The sequence below is a fragment of the Lepus europaeus genome, chromosome 9 (assembly GCF_033115175.1).
Source record: "Lepus europaeus isolate LE1 chromosome 9, mLepTim1.pri, whole genome shotgun sequence".
Lineage (NCBI taxonomy): Eukaryota > Metazoa > Chordata > Mammalia > Lagomorpha > Leporidae > Lepus > Lepus europaeus.
Window position 1 is genome coordinate 105389694 of NC_084835.1, and position 17865 is coordinate 105407558.

General features: G+C 46.8%; 1 protein-coding gene across 1 annotated transcript in view; it reads right to left on the reverse strand.

The window, feature by feature from the left end:
• ATP8B1 (ATPase phospholipid transporting 8B1) overlaps nucleotides 1-17865 on the reverse strand; it is a 126292-nt gene that overhangs the window by 19519 nt on the left and 88908 nt on the right. The window contains exons 10-17 of the mRNA XM_062201728.1: nucleotides 17691-17849; nucleotides 17434-17522; nucleotides 15430-15620; nucleotides 12629-12837; nucleotides 10976-11019; nucleotides 10298-10454; nucleotides 4246-4434; nucleotides 1435-1547 (exon numbers count right to left, since the gene is read on the reverse strand). Of these exons, the coding sequence (XP_062057712.1) occupies nucleotides 1435-1547; nucleotides 4246-4434; nucleotides 10298-10454; nucleotides 10976-11019; nucleotides 12629-12837; nucleotides 15430-15620; nucleotides 17434-17522; nucleotides 17691-17849 (1151 nt within the window). The remainder of the gene's footprint in view (nucleotides 1-1434; nucleotides 1548-4245; nucleotides 4435-10297; nucleotides 10455-10975; nucleotides 11020-12628; nucleotides 12838-15429; nucleotides 15621-17433; nucleotides 17523-17690; nucleotides 17850-17865) is intronic.

Genomic DNA, 17865 nt, shown 5'->3' on the forward strand with positions numbered 1-17865 from the left:
ACTACACCAGTGTCGGTAAGTAATCTTAAACAGTGAGCCCCACTTAGTAAACAACACATTCATCATATTCATCTGGCTTCTCCCTGTAGAGCTCTTGGCTGGCTCTAAAACTCAGTTAATCCTTAAGGAAAATCCTTACGGACTTAGAGCTGAAAGCTGGAAGATGCTTTTTCTAACAAACCTCCCTGGTAGCAATCATCCACACTCTATGTTTTTTAAAAACACTTATTCATTAGGGACACAGGGAGAGACTGATATGGAGAGGACACCTGTCCACGGGTCCATGCCCCAAATGTCTGCAACAGCCAGGGCTGGGCCAGGTCAATGGTAGGAGGCAGGAACTCAACCCAGGTCTTCTCCATGGGTTGCAATGACCCAAGCTCTCACCACTGCCTTCCAGGATACACAATAGCTGGAAGCTAGAATGGGAGGTAGAGCTGGGACTTGAACCTAGGCACTCACGTAGAGAACATAGCATCTTAATCACTAGGTCAAATACCCGTGCCCTCTCCCTCTTTCATATGGGCAGCTAATGACTCATATTATATATATATATATATATATATATATATATATATACACATTTTTCTCAGCTACCCCCCACTTCTAATCCAGCTCCCGGCTAACACACCTGGAAAGGACATGGGGATAGCTCAAGTAGTTGGACATCTGCCAACTACATGGGAGACAAGGATGGAGATTAAGATCTGGCTGTTGTGGTCACTTGGGAAGTGAACCAAAAGATGCAAGCCATCTCTCCCTCTGTGTTGCTCTGCCTTCCAAATACATAATTTTTTTTTAAAGAGGCAGAAAAGGGACACCAGTCTGACCAATCTCCTCTGTACCTCGCTGCTGTCATACAAAAGACAAACATGAGAACTGGTTGGCCTTCCCCAAAGTGCTAGTTCCAGAAACATTCTGAGTAGTTGCAGTATCCGTGCACCAAGTGTATAGCTTTCTAAGATAAGGACTCTGAAGCAATCAAGACCAAACTGTTCTAGTGACAAAGACATCACAACCCTACGATCAACACAGTGCTTGGTCATTCCCAGTCATGCAGGAACATTCGCTTTCCTTCGTTCTACACCTAGCAGTTAGTGGAATTCTTGAGGGCCACACAGATATTAAGACCATGGCTTAGTGTAGACCTGTGGCTGGCTCAAGGAGAAAGATAAGCCCCACCCCAATATCTGCCCTGCAGATCCTGGAGACCTAGGGGCTGGGAAAGGGAACCAAGACCATTTTCTAGGATTTCAGCGGCAGGGGCAGAACTGGAGCCTAGTTGGCTGTATTCGTACCGAGGTGCTTTTTCTACCCAGCTATCTCAGAGCAGGTAGAGGGTCAACAGTTAACACGCAGCTTTCACTTGAGATAAGGAGAGAGCATCAGACAGACAGACAGCACTGTGGCAGACAGAGGGGAGGTGAGGCTTACATCCAAGGCATCCTGCGTCTCCTGCTTGGTGGGGTTCATGCGGTGTAACCGTTCATATATCACAGTGTCAGCACCTTTGCAATAAAGCCTGATGTTGCCTTCTGGGGTTCTTACTGGTAGCAAGGGAAAGAAAAGCACACAGAGTTAAGTTTGCTTCTTAATAGGAAACTACATTCATATAATTAATTAGAAGCATTAACTGTGCTCACAATCCATTATTAATTTAAAATCATCAGTGCACCCAGGAAAACACCGCCCTCAGAGCTGGTGAGCTGCTGTCTACATTGACTGTAATAGTGAAATAAATATGAAAAAATTCTTCCACGGTCAGCCCAGTATTCTGTATCATTCTTTTTCTTCTAACAAATATTTGCTGACTCTCTACTATGAGCTATACCCTGGGCTAGCTACTTTATTCCATTGTGTTTGCTTTGTCCAGGCCAAGCAACAGGAATCTTTCTTACGCAGGAACTCACAACACTTGCTTCTTTAATACTCAGACTGCACTACTCTTTGGAACCATTTGCTCGTATTTTCTGAGCTGTGTGATAATTTCATCATAGTGTGAGCTTCGTGGCTACTAGATTTTAAATTTTCCTGGGTTTGATAAATACCAGGAGTGATACACAGAGAAGGCTGGCAGCCACATTACTCAAGTAATCAAAGCTCACATCACCACAATGAGACAAACCCACACCTGCCTTCTGCTGTGATACTTGGGGAAGGGTATGACATCGCTTATGGGCTCTTTTTCTGCCAACAATATGTGACCTGAACCTAAATCATGAGGGCACAGCAGGCAGACCCACACTGAGGGACCCTCTACACGATAACTGCCTGTTTTATCCACAAATGTCAGTATATGAAAGATTAAAAAAGGATGGAAGGGCTGGGCATTTGGCACAGTGGTTAAGATGCCGGTTAGGATGCCTAAATCTACCATCAGAGTTCAAGCCCCAGCCCCAGCTCCTGACTGTACCTTCCTGCTAATGAGAACTCTGGGTATTGGAGTCCCTGTTACTCATGTGGGAGACCTGGATTGAGACCCAGCCCCTGGCTTTGGCTTCAGCCCGGTCCTCTATGTTAAGGGCATTTGGTTGAGTGAACCATTGGGTAGGATCTCTCTCTCCCTCTCTTCCCCCTTCTCCTTCTCCAACAAATAGGTTTTTAAAAACATGCTGAAGAACTGCTCTTGATTCAGAGTCATGATCACCTAATGAAATATTCAATCTTGAATTGGATCCTAGAATAGAAAAACATAAGAAAGGAAAGATTTCCTGGGAAAATTTGAAACATTGTGTAGATTAGGTAGTAATATTATATCATCTTAAACTTCCTGATGCTCATCAGTATGTATAAAATAATGTTCTTGGGGCCGGCGCCATGGTTCACTCAGTTAATCTTCCACCTGCAGCGCCAGCATCCCACATGGACGCCGGGTTCTAGTCCCGGTTGCTCCTCTTCCAGGCCAGCTCTCTGCTGTGGCCAGGGAAGGCAGTGGAGGATGGCCCAAGGGCTTGGGCCCCTGCACCCACATGGGAGACCAGGAAGAAGCACTTGGCTCCTGGCTTCGGATCAGCACAGCGCCGGCTGTAGCGGCCATTTGGGGAGTGAACCAATGGAAGGAAGACCTCTCTCTCTAACTCTACCTGTCAAATAAAAAAAAATGTTCTTGTTCTTAGGAAACACCTACGTAAATATTTATGGGGAAAGAGGCATTAATTTCGTATGTGACTTACTCTCAAGTGGTTCAGAAAGTAATAACCTGTGTGTATGAGAGGACTTCAAAAAAGTTTATGGAAAACATGTATTACTTAAAAAGCATGGATTTCAAAAAAATTTAACAAAAAACAATAAATAAAAAGATAACTTTTTTTGAGAGACAGAAAGCTATCTGCTGGTTTACTCTCCAACAAATGCCTGCAACAACTTGAGCTGAGCTGGGTCCAAAGCTGGAAAATGAGAATACAAACCAGGTCCTCACATGGGTGGCAGGAACTCAATTACTTGGGCCATCACTGTTGCCTCCTGGGCCTGCATGGACAGGACGCTGCAGCCAGGAGCCAGAGCTGGGAATCAAATCCAGGCCCGCTGATGTGGGATGCAAGAAGTTTAACCACTAGGTTAAATACCCACTCCCTAAAGTTATCTTTTAATTTCATGCTCTATTAATTTTTCAAGTACACTTGTGTAATGGAATTGACAAAGAAAACAGGGCAAATGCTCATAATTGGTGCGTATGGTTCTTTAAACCATTCGTGCAACATTTCTATAGGCATGAAATGATTTCAAATTACGAGTTGAAACAGATTCACGATTAGGATGTGATCACCATCTCCACCTGGTTGAGTGCCTGGACTGTAGGTTGACTTGGATTGTTAGGTACAGGCTCATTGCTCTCAGAACTCTCCTACTGAATCCTCCCTTTTGTAATGTCCAGGGTAGAAGAGGAGAGCTCGGAGGGGCTCTAAAAGTCACACACATCACAGGCAGCACTCCAGGCTGTCCACAGGGGGCTCTGGCCGTGTGGCACTTGCTACTCTAAATTCAGTGGCTGACGGTCCCTATGGTGAAAGCACCTCAACACCATTTGCAAGATTCAGGCACCTGCTGCTGTCCGTTTGAGTAGTGGACAGGGTGAGAAATGAAGAAGAAAAAAAACCTACCAGTGTCATTATGTCTATGGAACCTTCCAGGGCCCAACTGGTCCACTTGTTGCCCGCTTTATCCTGACATCATTGTGATCATCAAAATGATCCGAACACAACACTCAGATAGGCGATTCCTAGGCAGACTCTGAGAAAGACCTACCAATTATAGACATCCGCTTCCGGTCACTGTTGAAGTCCAAAATGGCAAGGACGTTGTAGGTCCTTTCGGTGCCCAGCTCGCTGATGGTGATGGTGTTCTGTGTCCTGGCGAGGAAAGTGAAGCCAAAGTTCCTGGCGGCATTGACCAGGGCACCTTCATCCGGAGAGGCCGCCTGGTAGTTGAGCTGACCTGGAAAGGGAAGCAGAAGATCTGTAAAACCAAACGCACTGCTCATCCCTGCGCTCTGCCCTGAGGTCTCCAGGAGGGTGAGCATGCACAGCAAAGCCCGCAGCTGCCCCAGGACGACAGGTCACTGGCTCTCCAGGAGCATGCACAATGCAAACACTGTAAGCTTTAAATTGCACGTCAAATTGCAAACATTGATATAAACTAGAGAACGGTTGGCCAAGAAGAGAAAAACATTTTCCCATAACTCCATCATCCAGAGGAAGGACAACAAAATTGTTGTTCTGTTATCATTTCCTCTGGTCATTTATAAAATGCCTTGTTCTGGGGCCAGCAGTGTAGCTCAGCAGGTTGAGCCATTGCTCGAGATGTCAGCATCCCATATGAGTGCAAACCAGCATCCCAGTTTGAGTCCTGGGTGCTCTACTTGTGATCCAACTCCTTGCTAATGTGCCTGGGAAAGCAGTGCAAATAGCCTAAGTACTTGGGCCTCTGCCACCCATGTGGGAGACCTGGATGGAGTTCCTGGCTCCTGGCTTCAGCCTTGGCAGGTCCCTAGCTGTTATGGCCAATTGAGGAGTGAACCAGATGATGGAAGACCTCTCTCTGTTTCACCCTCTTTCTCTGTAACTGTGCCTTTCAAATTAAATAAATCTTTTAACAATGCCTAGTTCTGAAATTGTCATGTTGAATATATATTTATATACTGATACTTTTTAAAAATTATTTACTTATTTGAGAGGCAGAGACAGAAACAGAAAGAGAGCATGCCCATCCATTGGTTCACTCCCTAAATACCCACAATGGCAGGGGATAGAGAGGCCAAGCTAAAGTCAGGAGCTGGAAATTCAATCCCGGTTTCCCAAGTGAGTAACAGGGACACAACTACTTGAGCCATCGCCTATTGCCTCTCATGGTTTGCATTAGCAGAAAACTAGAACTGGGAATGGAGCCAGGATTCCAACCCCAGTACTCTAATATGGTTAACCACCAGGCCAAACACCTGCCCCCTCATTATGCTAACAGTATATTTTGAGCATGCTGCTATAGATTTAAAAATTCCTCATAAACATTATTGTACTGAATGGAAACGTTATCACCATTTTCTCCTTGCAGGCACTTGGTTTACCTCTGGGGCCGGCATTTGGCTCTGCAGCTAAAATGCCGCTTGGGATGGCTGCATCACAGGCCAGTGCTTGGTTTGAGTCCCGGGTCTGCTTCTGGTTCAATTTCTTGCTAATGAACACCACAGGAAGATGTAAATGATGAATGATGGCTCAAGTACTTGGGTCCCTGCCACCCATGTGGACACCTATATTGAGTTCCAGGCTCCTGACTTTAGCCTTGCCCAGCCCTGGCTGTTGTGGACATTTGGGAAGTGAATCAAGGATGGGAACTTCTGTCTTTCAAATAAAAAGAAAATTTTAAAATAATATAATAACCTTTTTTGCATAGAATTCTTTTCTACCTCTAGTTTCTAAGGACAGATTTGCATAGTGAAAATGCTGAGCTAGAGGACATTTTTGAGGACATTGATATGTATTGCTAATATTTGCTCAAAGGGCTGTACCAGTTTCACCTCTGTAAGAGTATATGAGGGGTCTTCAGAAAGTTCATAGAAAATGCCTGTTATGAAAAAGCTGCAGATGGATTTCAAACCTTTTTGCACCAAAATAAATTCCTTTAATTCCATTTTCCATGAACTTTCTGAGGTTCCCTTGTATTGACTTGAGCATATAGCTATGTTCTCATCAGAACAAAACAGAGCTTGGTCTATCTGAGCAATGGCTTGATGTTTGAAAGTTAAATAATGGAAAATGGCCTTTTAGTCACAAGTCCCCTTCAGAAAGAGAACCCATCTGGCAGTGCTGAGAGGAGCCGGCACACACACCACAGGCCTGCACCTGTGCACTCACAACAATGACAGCGCTAACCCATGCTATCCCAAGTCAGGAGGTCATTTTCTGGAGGGACAATGACCAGAAGAGGACAGAAAAGGGACTTCTAAGAGATTGGGTTCTTTTTTGTTTTTTAAATCTAAGCACTCATGACAGACATATTCATCTAGCTCTCCCTTTACAGGATGGCGGTGCCTCTGTACACATGTTGTGTGTCCATAAAAAGTTGTAAAAATATTCTGCCTACCTACCCAAGAGTTTGTTTTCCTACTCCAGTTATTCTGCCTCAAAATAGAACAAGCAGCATTGCCATGGCCAGATGAATTTTTATAGCTGAGGGGATTTCATTTTCTGACGGAGTTTAACCAGGACCCGGGCCAGCGGTGCTGGGCAGCATTATACCCCCCCCCCCATTCCTTGGAAGAGCAGGATGCTTGGGCGGGGGGGTGGTGGTGGTGGTGGTGGTTGTGGGTGTGGAGCTCACACCCTTTCCTGCCCTCAGGCAGGCTCAGATGATTCCCTCTAGGTATTAATTACTTCCTAATTAGCAACTTAACTTGACGTGGTGGGTCCTCTTTCTAATCACCCACCCAGAAGGTCCCACACCAGCTTTGCAAACGTCCTTGCAGACGACGCAGATGCCAGAGGGCACCAGACCCACCTGCACTGAACAAGCAGCAGAGAGAACGCAGCGCCTCCCTTTCCACTGTAGCTGACAGTGATCCCTGGCATAACACTGACCGCAAACTGACTTGCCACAGAGACAAAAGCAAGTTCCCACAAGGTGCTAGAGTTCCCACGAGTAAGACAATCAGACCTGCGGCACACACCTTGGTATTTTTATCTTCAAAAGAGGAAGAAAACCCTTCTGTTACTTCTGGTGATGGGAGCACCGACTCGCAGGTTAAGAAACGTGAAGGCCTCCAGAAATGTCATCCAAGCTGCAAACCAGGGCATGCTGTCCTTTAGAAAATGCTTTGCTGGGGCTGGCGCTGGGGCATAGTGGGTAAGCTTCTGCCTGCGACGCCGGCATCCCATATAGGTGCCGGTTCCTGTCCTGGCTGCTCCTCTTCCCATCCAGCTCTCTGCCATGGCCTGGGATAGCAATACTACTGCTTTAGTAGAAGATAACCCAAGTGCTTGGGCCCTTGCACCCATGTGGGACACCAGGAAGAAGCTCCAGGCTCCTGGCTTTGATTGGCCCAGCTCCAGCTGTTGCAACCATCTGGGGAGTGAACCAGCAGATAGAAGACCTCTCTGTCTTTCCCTCTCTCTGTAACTCTGCCTCTCAAATAAATAAAATCTTAAAAAAAAAAAATAAAGGAAAGGAAAAGAAAAAAATGCTTTACTTCCCATGACCAGAAGGAGTTTTTCTCTTTTACAGACCAACCTGTGGCTCATGGAACTGGCACGAAACAAAAAGGTGCTCAGACTGCAAATGCCACTTCGCATTCTTCCTCCCTGGCTTCCTCTGTCTGACAAGGGCTCCCCACCTCTTCCAGGCACCGGTCTTGACTCAAGAAGTCAATTTCAGACTTTGCACTTGTCCCAGCCCTTCAAGTCCTTTACCAAATGTCTCCCATACCTGTGGCTTTCTCATCCTTGCCAAAGACACCTCCCTGTCCCACCCCAATCCATGCCCTGAGCCCTTGCATGGGTCCAGCTTTGGGCTTTTGCACACAGGGTGATGCTCATGCCTCCTGAAACAGGCTCTCTGATCACTGAGTAACAGCCCCAGTAACAAAGGCTTCTAAGCCTCTCCACTCTGCTCCATGGCCTCAGAAGCACAAGTCTACATGGTCCCAAGGTTCTTGCCCATTGTGTACTCTCATGTCCCAGGTACTCCACCAAGCACTAGGTGCTACTACAATGGGATTTTGCAGATGCAATTCAGGTCCTAGCCAGTTGACCTGACAATCAGCAGATGATCCAGGTGGGCCTGACCTAACTAGGTGAGCCCTTAAAAGAGACAGTAGTGTTCTCTGAAAGGCGTTCAATTTAAGTAAGATTCTCTACTGCTGGCTTTGAAGATGGAAGACACGAATTGGCAAGGATTGAGGGTGACCACTGAGAATGGACAGCAAGCCTCACTGACAGCGAATAAGGAATTGGGGGGGCCTCAGTCCCACAACTCCATGAGCTCCGAAGAGGGCAGCGAGCCCCAGATGAGAACGTGGCCCAACCTGATTTTAGGGAGATGCTGAGGAGCCACACCATGCTCAGACTCTGATCTAGGCAACTATGAGCTAATAAGCAGGTGTTGCAAGCCACTGAACCTCACCAATTCATTACAAAGTAACAAAAAGCTCCTGCAGCCTCTCCACACGTGGCCTCTAGGCGTCCTCAACACTCCGCCACACAACATGCTGAGACCTCAGTTGTTCATGCCAACCTATGTTGGCTTAATGAACACTAGCCAATCCCCATTTTCTTATACAAGAGAGAAAACAAGAGCAAACGGGCAGCAGCATGGGGGAAGACTGACACTGCTGGCTGAGCCTGCGCAGGTGCCTTCCAGGTCTATTTCCTATCCATAAAATGCAGAGGTGTGGGCCCCCAAAAGGTCGTTTCCAAGGGACCTTTTCAAAGTCCTTTTTGGATTAATGCCAGAACCGCTTTCTCCTCTAGCCTTCTGCACCTAGAAACCCAGCTTGCTTCCATTCTATTTTTTTTTTTTTAAGATTTATTTATTTGAAAGGTAGAGTTACAGAGAGGCAGAGTCAGAGGGAGAGAGACAAATCTTCCATCCGCTGGCTGCATCAACCAGAGCTGGGTTGATCCGAAGCCAAGAGCCAGGGGCTTCTTCCAGGTCTCCCACGCAGGTGCAGGGGCCTAAACACCTGGGCTATCTTCAGCTTTCCCAGGCCATGGCAGAGAGATGGACCATAAGAAGAGCAGCTGGGACTTGAACCGGTGCTCATATGGGATGCCGGCACTGCAGGCAGCGGCTTTACCTGCTACGCCACAGCACCAGCCCCAACTTGCTTCCATTCTTAGTGACTACAGCAAATGACTCATCCCAGGATGATTCCCAGGATGCATCTCTCTTTGCCTCAGCTGATGGTAGGACAGAGGCTGGAAGAGACAGAACATCCACTCTCCTGCCTGCAACACTCAGACAACTGGGCTGGCTCACCTCCAGCACGAAGTCCAGGGCTCTTCCCATGATATTCCAGTAGGAAAAAGAAAACAGAGACCATAAGACTAATGGACATTTGCCTAGGTTGACCAGTTAGCTCTCACAACAGTACCATACTCAAAGGCTAAACTTAAGGAAACTGGGTTGCTTAAAAGTATTGCACGTTATCCTCATTGTACAAGTAAAATTTGCTCAATGAGGCACAGACTTTGACCTTCAAGACCTGGTATCATCCCTTTCCTATCCTTGTCCACTTGGCTGCAAACGGTTCCCTCCCTGGATCTACCCCAAGCGGAACCCTGCTATCTCACTTTATGGCACTGTTAGAGTCTTCTCTAGAGAATGAGTTTCACTGAAACTTGCTGAAAGATATCATGAGTGGCTCCTGCACGTCCAGTTTACAGGCCTCTTCCTTCTCTGGAGACTTCCTACCCGCCCCACAGGAAACGTCAGGGGTGGAGGGAGAAAGGAGTTTTTTATGCTGCGTTGACTTAAATAAGAAGTGGAGGATGGCATGGACGGAATGAATGGAGTGGATGAATAAGGGGGTGGAAGGATTTTGAATCTTCCATCAAAATTCAAGAGCCAGCCATTTCTTTTGATGATAAAATTTCATTTACAAAGGGATCAACACATCAGAGCTATCACTAGCAGCTCTTGTATCATGCCTTGCCAAACCGTCTGGTGGTAGGGACTGACCAGTCTCTGCTGGAGTTAAGGTGAGAAAGGTTTGTCATGTGCATGACTGACCCCCACGGGAGTCGCAGTGTGAGTCACCTGGTAGCAAAAAGCTGGTCTCCAGCAGCTGAGACACCAGGGAGATACTCACCGTCGGTTTTCTCCACCATGACCGTGTGGCACACCGCAAGCAAGAAGAAGAACTGCCGCACTTCTGGCTCTTTGCCTGACTGGATTTGCTCAATGAGATAATGGTCGTGAAACACAAACTTCCCATCGGCAAATGTATTCCAGCTGAAGTCAACTTGCTGAAAGAAAGGGAGTAGGGGAAGAAAGTGTGAGTTTTCAATGAATAATTCCAACACAGCAATTGCTGTGAACTTTTCTTTGAAGCCAATTACAGAAAAGTCACCAGGATTTTAGGACCTTCTTGATTTAACAGTAAAGCAGCTTTCTTCTGTCTTAAACCCAAAAGGTGCCAATTGGTGCATTGAATTGTGTGTCCGCAAGAGATCTGTTGAAGTCCTAAACTCTGGTACCTGCGAGTGTGACCTTATTTGGAAATAGGGCTTTTGGAGGTATAATCAAGGTAAACTGAGGACAAGCTGGGCTGGGCTGGATCCTTATCCAATGACTGGTGTCTTTATAAAGAGAAGGAAATGTGGTCACGGACACACACAGGGAGCAGGCCGTGTGACGGCAGGGACTGTGTCTGTCCATCTATAAGACACAAGGATCTTTCTGAAGCCAAGAAATCTCAGGAGCATGGGCCTGCCGAGACCTCGACTTCCCCAGCATCCCCAGGAATTCTTGAACTGGAAGGACTTACCTCGATTTTGCTGTGACTGTGTTGAGAAGCATCTCGATGGTCTCCTGGGGAAGAAACAGGAGAAAACAAATTGAGTCTCGTTGTGTGTCCTGAAGCCCCCTCTTCAATTTTCCTGGTGGGGGTCACGACCCAGGTTTGGATGGTCCTGGAGTTAAGAATCATTTTTACATTTTTCAGGAGTTGTAAATGAAAGGGAGGAAGAATGTTTGACAGAGACCATACATAGCCTACATGCAGAGGCTAAAATATTGACTCTGGGCTTGTTAAAGAAAGTTTGCTGACGTTCAAATACTGGTGCCTTATCCTCTGGGGCCTGAGTCATGGCCTTTGAAATGCTGCCTTTATCCCCCCCTAACCAGAAGGGATGGCCAGCACCAGTGGGAGCCACCTCCTCCCACCCATCAGCGTCCTCACTGACGCACAAATGAACCCACAGCCTACAGTCTTCTCCAAGTGGAAACAATAGGTGCATGACTGCCTTTTTTTTTTTTTTCCAAACATTAGATTGTCTTTATTTAAAAGTTAGGGTACTCTACTTGAATACAGCATCCGCTGCAATATTGTTTACAAAAGCACAGTACATTTCAGAAAATTCAGATGGAAATCATCTTTTTCAAAAACTGTGGAGAAACGCCCATAACATAAGTTACCACCATCACCGCCGTGGTGTCCGGTGAGTGCGCTCACTCAGCTATGCGCCATCACCACCAGCCAGCACCATCCTATTTTGCCTCTGTGGATGTGACGACACTAAGTACTTTGTATCAGTGGATTCACCGAGCACTTGTCTGTGTTACTGGCCTCCTGCCCGAACCCCATGCCTCAGGGTTCACCTGGGTTGCAGCAGATGTCCATTTCCGCCTTTAAGGGAAGTGCATGTACACTCCATGGTCTGTAGAGCGTGCTTACCCAGGAATGTTTATCCATTCATCTACTGGGGGACACTTGGGTTGCTTCCACCTTTTTTTTTTAAGATTTATTTTATTTATTTGAAAGACAGAGTTACAGAGAGAAGTAGAGCCAGAGAGAGAGAGAGAGAAAAAAAAGAGAAATGTCTTCCATCCTCTCGTTCACTCCCCAAATGACCACAATGGCCACAGCTGAGCTTATATGAAGCCAGGAGCCAGGAGCTTCTTCCAGGTCTCCCACACGGGTACAGAGGCCCAAGGACTTGGGTCATCTTCTACTGCTTCTCCAGGCCATAGCAGAGAGCTGGATGGGAAGTAGGGCAGCCGGGTCTTGAACCGGCACCCAAATGGGATGCCGGTGCTGCAGGCCACAGCTTTAACCCTCTGTACCACAGCGCCGGCCCCTTGCTCCACCTTGATGGCTTTGTGAATAATGCTGCTATCAATATGGGTGCACAAATACCCGCGTCCCTGTTTTTAATTGTTTAGAGTGCATATCCAGAAGTGGGGAGTTACTAGATCGAATGGCAATTTGCTTTTTAGTATTTGGAGGGCTGCGTGCCCGTTTCTGAGCTGAGCCTCTCTCATGCATGGGTGCTTGATGCTGCCCACAATGCTGCTTCGGCATTCGCCGGGGAATGGCCGCCTGCAGCGGCACTCGGCACGGAAGGACGCCGCCGATGGCTGCCTGCACACAGCCAGCCGCCCACGGGCACCCAGGGAGCGAGGGACAGCGTCCACTCACCGTAGATCTGTCCGTTGATGCAGCACTTCTTGAAGGTCATGATGTTCTGCGTGAGGGTCCCGGTCTTGTCGGAGAAGACGTAGTGGATCTGCCCGAGCTGCTCGTTCAGCGTGGTGGTTCGGGCCTTGGCGGGGGTGTCCTTCTCAGCATAGTACATCTGCAGGTCCCAGTTGATGAAGTGACTCTGGCCAAGGCGAATGATTTCCACGCTAGGAAGAGAAGGGGTTCCTTTCCAGACAGAGCTCAGATGTGAGTGGCTGGAAGTGGGTGTTAGCCTCACTTCTGCCTGCAGGGACAAGCTGCTGTCCTCTGCCATGGTCTGAGCACCCGTGTCTCCCCCAAGTTCAAGTTGAGACCTGATCCCCCAGGTAGCAGGACTGAGGTGGGGCCCTGTGGAATGACCAGGTCCAGAAGGTGGCACCTGAGTGGGATGTGTGCCTTTTGAGTGCAGGCCCCAGAGAGCTCGCTCAGCACTGCTGCAGTGTCCAAGCAAGCCCTCACCACACACTGCACCTGCTGCTGCTTCCACGTGGGACTTCCAGCCTCTAGAACCATAAGCAACAGATCTGAGCTGCCCAAACGTTACACAGCGTAAGGTGCGGTGACTCAGCAGCCTGAAAACACCCTGTGCAGTTAATTTTTACGCTCAGTGCTGGGTTCCTCAGGGAACTCCCATTCAAAACAGCACCACGTGGTGCTCCCTACTCCCCATCACATCAGAGACCCCCAGCATGGTCGAGTCTACCTTTGCCCCAGTTGCAGTACCCAGGGGCTAGACCCCGTGAGCTGTCAGATAGGGCAAAGGGGCTTTGGGCAATGAAGTCATGCCTCGTGGTCCCCCACACTGTGAGAAAGCATTTTTTTCCCTCGAATCTTTATCATCTTATAAATTATCCAAAAGGAGACAGCCTAAAGGATCATCTTGGCTTTATAACTATAGGGATTTAAATATATTTCGGCTGTGAGGAAGCTATTTATACAACTAGCAGTTGTTAAGTGGCCCAGGGATGTCTTTATCACAAGTTACTGATGGAAAAATAACTCTTGTCCTCTCTGCCTTCCAAAGAGATTTCCCAAGTGCCTACAATGTGGCAGACGTCACTGAACAAGACAGACCCTCTGCAGGGAAGGAGGCTGCCATGCGAGTGCAAGCACGAACAGAAAACCCAGTCAACAGGTACCACCTCAGATGGGGGAGGGTCTCATGGAAGATCAAAGCAGGGGAGGGGGGATGGAGACCAGCAGGAGGAACAGTGACAGTTGAGACACAGGTAGAGCGAGCCAGAAGTGGCCAGGGGAATACAGTGATATCTGAGCAGCGCGTGGATACTTAGGGAAGAGTGTGCCGGGCAGAGACAAGAGCAGGTCTGAAGGCCCTGTGGCAGGGGCGGGATGAGGGGCATGCAGTGGCAGGAGACCTGGACGGGGTGGGCGTGCAGGAGCCGGGCTCAGGGTAGAAGGTTGCACACTACATCCTGGACCTGGCTGTGTGGTCTCCAGGAGTTTTCTCTGAATGGGACAGAGAAGTCACTATGGGGTTAGTGACAAAGCAGACTTGATCTGACCCAGGCTTTACAAGGATCTTTAGGGGTAGGCACTTGGTGCAGAGTTAAATCACAGCTGGGGAGGCCCCCGTCCCATCGTGGAGTGCCTGGTTCCAGTCCTGGCTACTCCGCTTCCCATCTAGCTTCCTGCTAATGCACACTTAAGGAGGCACCAGGTGAGGGCTCAAATGCTTGGGCTCCAGCAACCCACATGGAGACCGGGCTGCAGTTTCTGGCTCCTGGCTCTTGGCTCCAGTCTGGCTCAGCCCTGGCTGTTGGAGGCATTTGGAGAGTGAACCAGTAGACAGAAGATCTGTTTATGTCTCTGCCTTTCAAATAAAATGAACATCATTTTTTTTAAAGCTAGGAAAAAAAACCCTAAGTAAATTTATAACATTTTCAAAGAACACAAAATAAAAGGACATTTCTAGGAGAAATAAGAGAATTGCATTAGTCCTTTGACTCTGTTTTTAAGACTCCAAATTGTACAGTTTATTTTACAACACACATCGATAGTTTTAACAAAATAAGCAGTGTGGTAAATGGCTCCTTGAGCAAAGGCAGTGCTTGCCTCAGATGTCTGCCCAGGCTTCCCCTCCTGTCTAAACAACAACAGTAAGTAACTACCTGTAATAAAATTAAAAATTAAACAAACGCACACATAATAAAATTAAATGCAGTAACTGCTGCTAATTGCAGGTGTGTGCGTGTGAGATCCCATGTCTCTGGGCTACTCTTATGGGCGCTCAGAACTGTCTGTGGCTGCTGAAGCAAACCCAGGGGAATATCCCTCTCCTAGCAGGCAGCCTGCAATCCAAGTGATCAGTGACAGTGAACTTGGATCTGAAAGGAAGAAGAATTGCAAACAAGGGGACATGACCCTTGCTTTCCTGCCGTGCCTGAGTCAGAGGCCAGGAAGCCCTACAGTAGTTACAAGCAGCCTGGGCGTGGCAGGCAGCCTCCTGAACAGGAAAAGTAAGTTCTTTCCCGACAGGCTACATCTTCACCTGACCTTTGACCTCTGAACCTTGGCAGCCTTATCTATGAAGACACTAGGACAGATGGTGCCTGGCACGGGGTAGTTACTCAATGTTCCTCTTGTGTGCCTCTATTACCTTCCATTCTGAAGTGAAAATTACCTTCTAACTTGTTCCTGATGACTCTTGAAATGTCGCTGCTAGAAACAAAGGGGCTAAGTTGGTAAAACGGACTGCATTCTTCCCTGAAGGCAAAAGTGCAGAGAGAGGGCAGCCTTACCTGACATACAGGGAGATGGGCACCATGGTGTTAAGCACGATGATGTAGCCCCAGAAATTCAGGAACCCGCGGTAGGAGGGCGTAGCATTTTCCCCATCGTAGAGATACCACGAATAATTGCCGACTTGGGCTTCCCAATAGGCATGGCCGATAGCCAGACCAGCAGAAAGCAGGATAAGAACAACGAAGATCTAGAAGACATAAAACACTCAGAGCTATGCATTTCATAGATGCTAATATCCTTACTCAATATTTTACATGTTACAATTTAGTGGTCTGTAAAAATATTATACGTAACATAAAAACAATACCTTAACATAAAAACAATAGTTGCTTTGCAAGTTTCTATGATTGACAGATTTATCCTACATCACACTGATTTATCCTACACACACAACCTAAGGTATTATCCCCAAAATTATCTTTCAAAAGAGAAAGTGGTGTCTTACATGCAAATTCTTATGGACTAGGACACAATAGGGTATTTTTTCTGCTGGTTTTACTTTGGACACTAACATACTATTGGGAAGGATACCTTACCCTCACAGGAAACAATTCCTAGTGATGCTCAATTGGGATGCTTACAGAAGATGTTTGATGCAAATAGCTTTCCAAAAAGAAGACAGGGAAATTTCACTTGTATTTGGGTAATTATTCCTGAAGGTATAAGATCCTTAAAGAAGCAGTAAGGTAAGTATTATGCTATGGAAATTAGGAATAAATATTTATAGAAGGAGTAAAAAAAAGTCAGCTGTCCTAGTGGTATTTGCTATTTGGAAATAAAATTCCAGTGACAAATTTAAGTTTCTGGACAGATTCTAAAAGTGCATATTTGGCACAGAAGAGGGACAAGGGGCTGTTTGCAAAGATTCCAGTCACGACCATGACGACCACACCACAGATGAATGTGCAAAGTTCAATAAAATTCTCATGAAATGTGAAAGCAGATGGATAAAAAGATGTTTCTGAAATGAATCGCTTACTTGTATATGATTTCAAATACATACACACAATTAAGGAATTGGAACTGCCATAATTCCCTAAGGTTCAATGCATGCAAATGGAATTAAATATTTGGAAAATGCAGTTTTCATTAGGAAGTAGAGACTGCAGACAATCGGGGCCACCCTGTGTGTGGGAGCAAAAGCAGCTGGCCTGACAGCACTGTCCTTATAGGACCTGCTTGGGAGGCCCGTCCTTGGCTGGTTCCTGGGAACCCAGATCTGGGGAGAGTTTCTGGTTCCTTATTTCTTATTCTCTGCTCACCGTGGCTCACTGTGCCTCACTTGGTGCAAACAGCATTGCTTAAGGAGACCACCTGCATTCCTTTGGGGGGTCTGGAATTGTGGTGCCTGCCAGGTGGATGGTGCCTATGTGACCAGCCCCCACTGAAAGCTCCCAGGGGTCGAGTCCCTTCTGAGCAGCCTTGGCTGATAGCATTTCACACGGGCTGGGGAAACGGGTGTCACTCCACCAGGAGAGGAGAACTGCGCGCTTGCTGGACCTTGCCCATCATGTCTTTTGCTGATTCTGCTTTGTATCCTCTGGCTGAATTAGTCATAGCGGTGTGTATGACCACATGCTGAGTACAATGAGTTTTCCTACTCAATGAACCCCAGGGATGGTCTCGGGGACCCCCGATATACCTTATTCTTAGCCTTGCTGTATATTTGGTTTATACAGTATATGTTGGGCAAAAATAATTGCTTTTAAGACAACTACCCCTATGAGAAACTAACATCAATCAAATCAAGAGTCTAGCCCCACTATTACCAGGTCACTCTCTCCAGCCATCAAAAGTACCTAGGGCCACAGCCTACAAATGAAATTTCCTTCCTCCAAGAAATTCTCCTGTATGAATTGTAGCATTTCTGAGAAAAATACGAGCAGTACTTTTCTATCCCATCTTCGAGGGAAGATCTCTTTGCATTACGAAAACATACAACAAAATTAGAGCGACAGCAGTCTAGCCTCTCATCTACAAAAGGGAAAATAAACAAATACCGTGTAAACCATGTAGTTCATCAAGTAATCAATTTTAGTCCTTTTAAATCTGGTTTTCCCACTATTCTTCATTATCTTGGTGTCAGCACCTAAAAATGGAAAATTCAGTGTGATAACAATTAGGAAATCAATTCGCCAGCAGGTCAATAAAACTGCTCTTTCTTTGGTTTCAGTGGAAAAAAGACAGAAAAGCAATCCCTTCCCTTACAGCTTAAATGCTGATGGCAGATCCATTTCCCAAGAAGATCAGAAGGTACCTGCAAAAATGACCAATCCGTGGGCAACGTCCGTGTTCCTGATGACACAGCCACGTAGCAAAATTTTATCAGCGTCCAAAGGAAAACTGGTTTTTCTCCAGAACAGCGTGCCTGTGAACTTATCCAGCCGGTTATTGGGTTCTTCACATTCAATAAAACCTTTGAAAAAAAAATA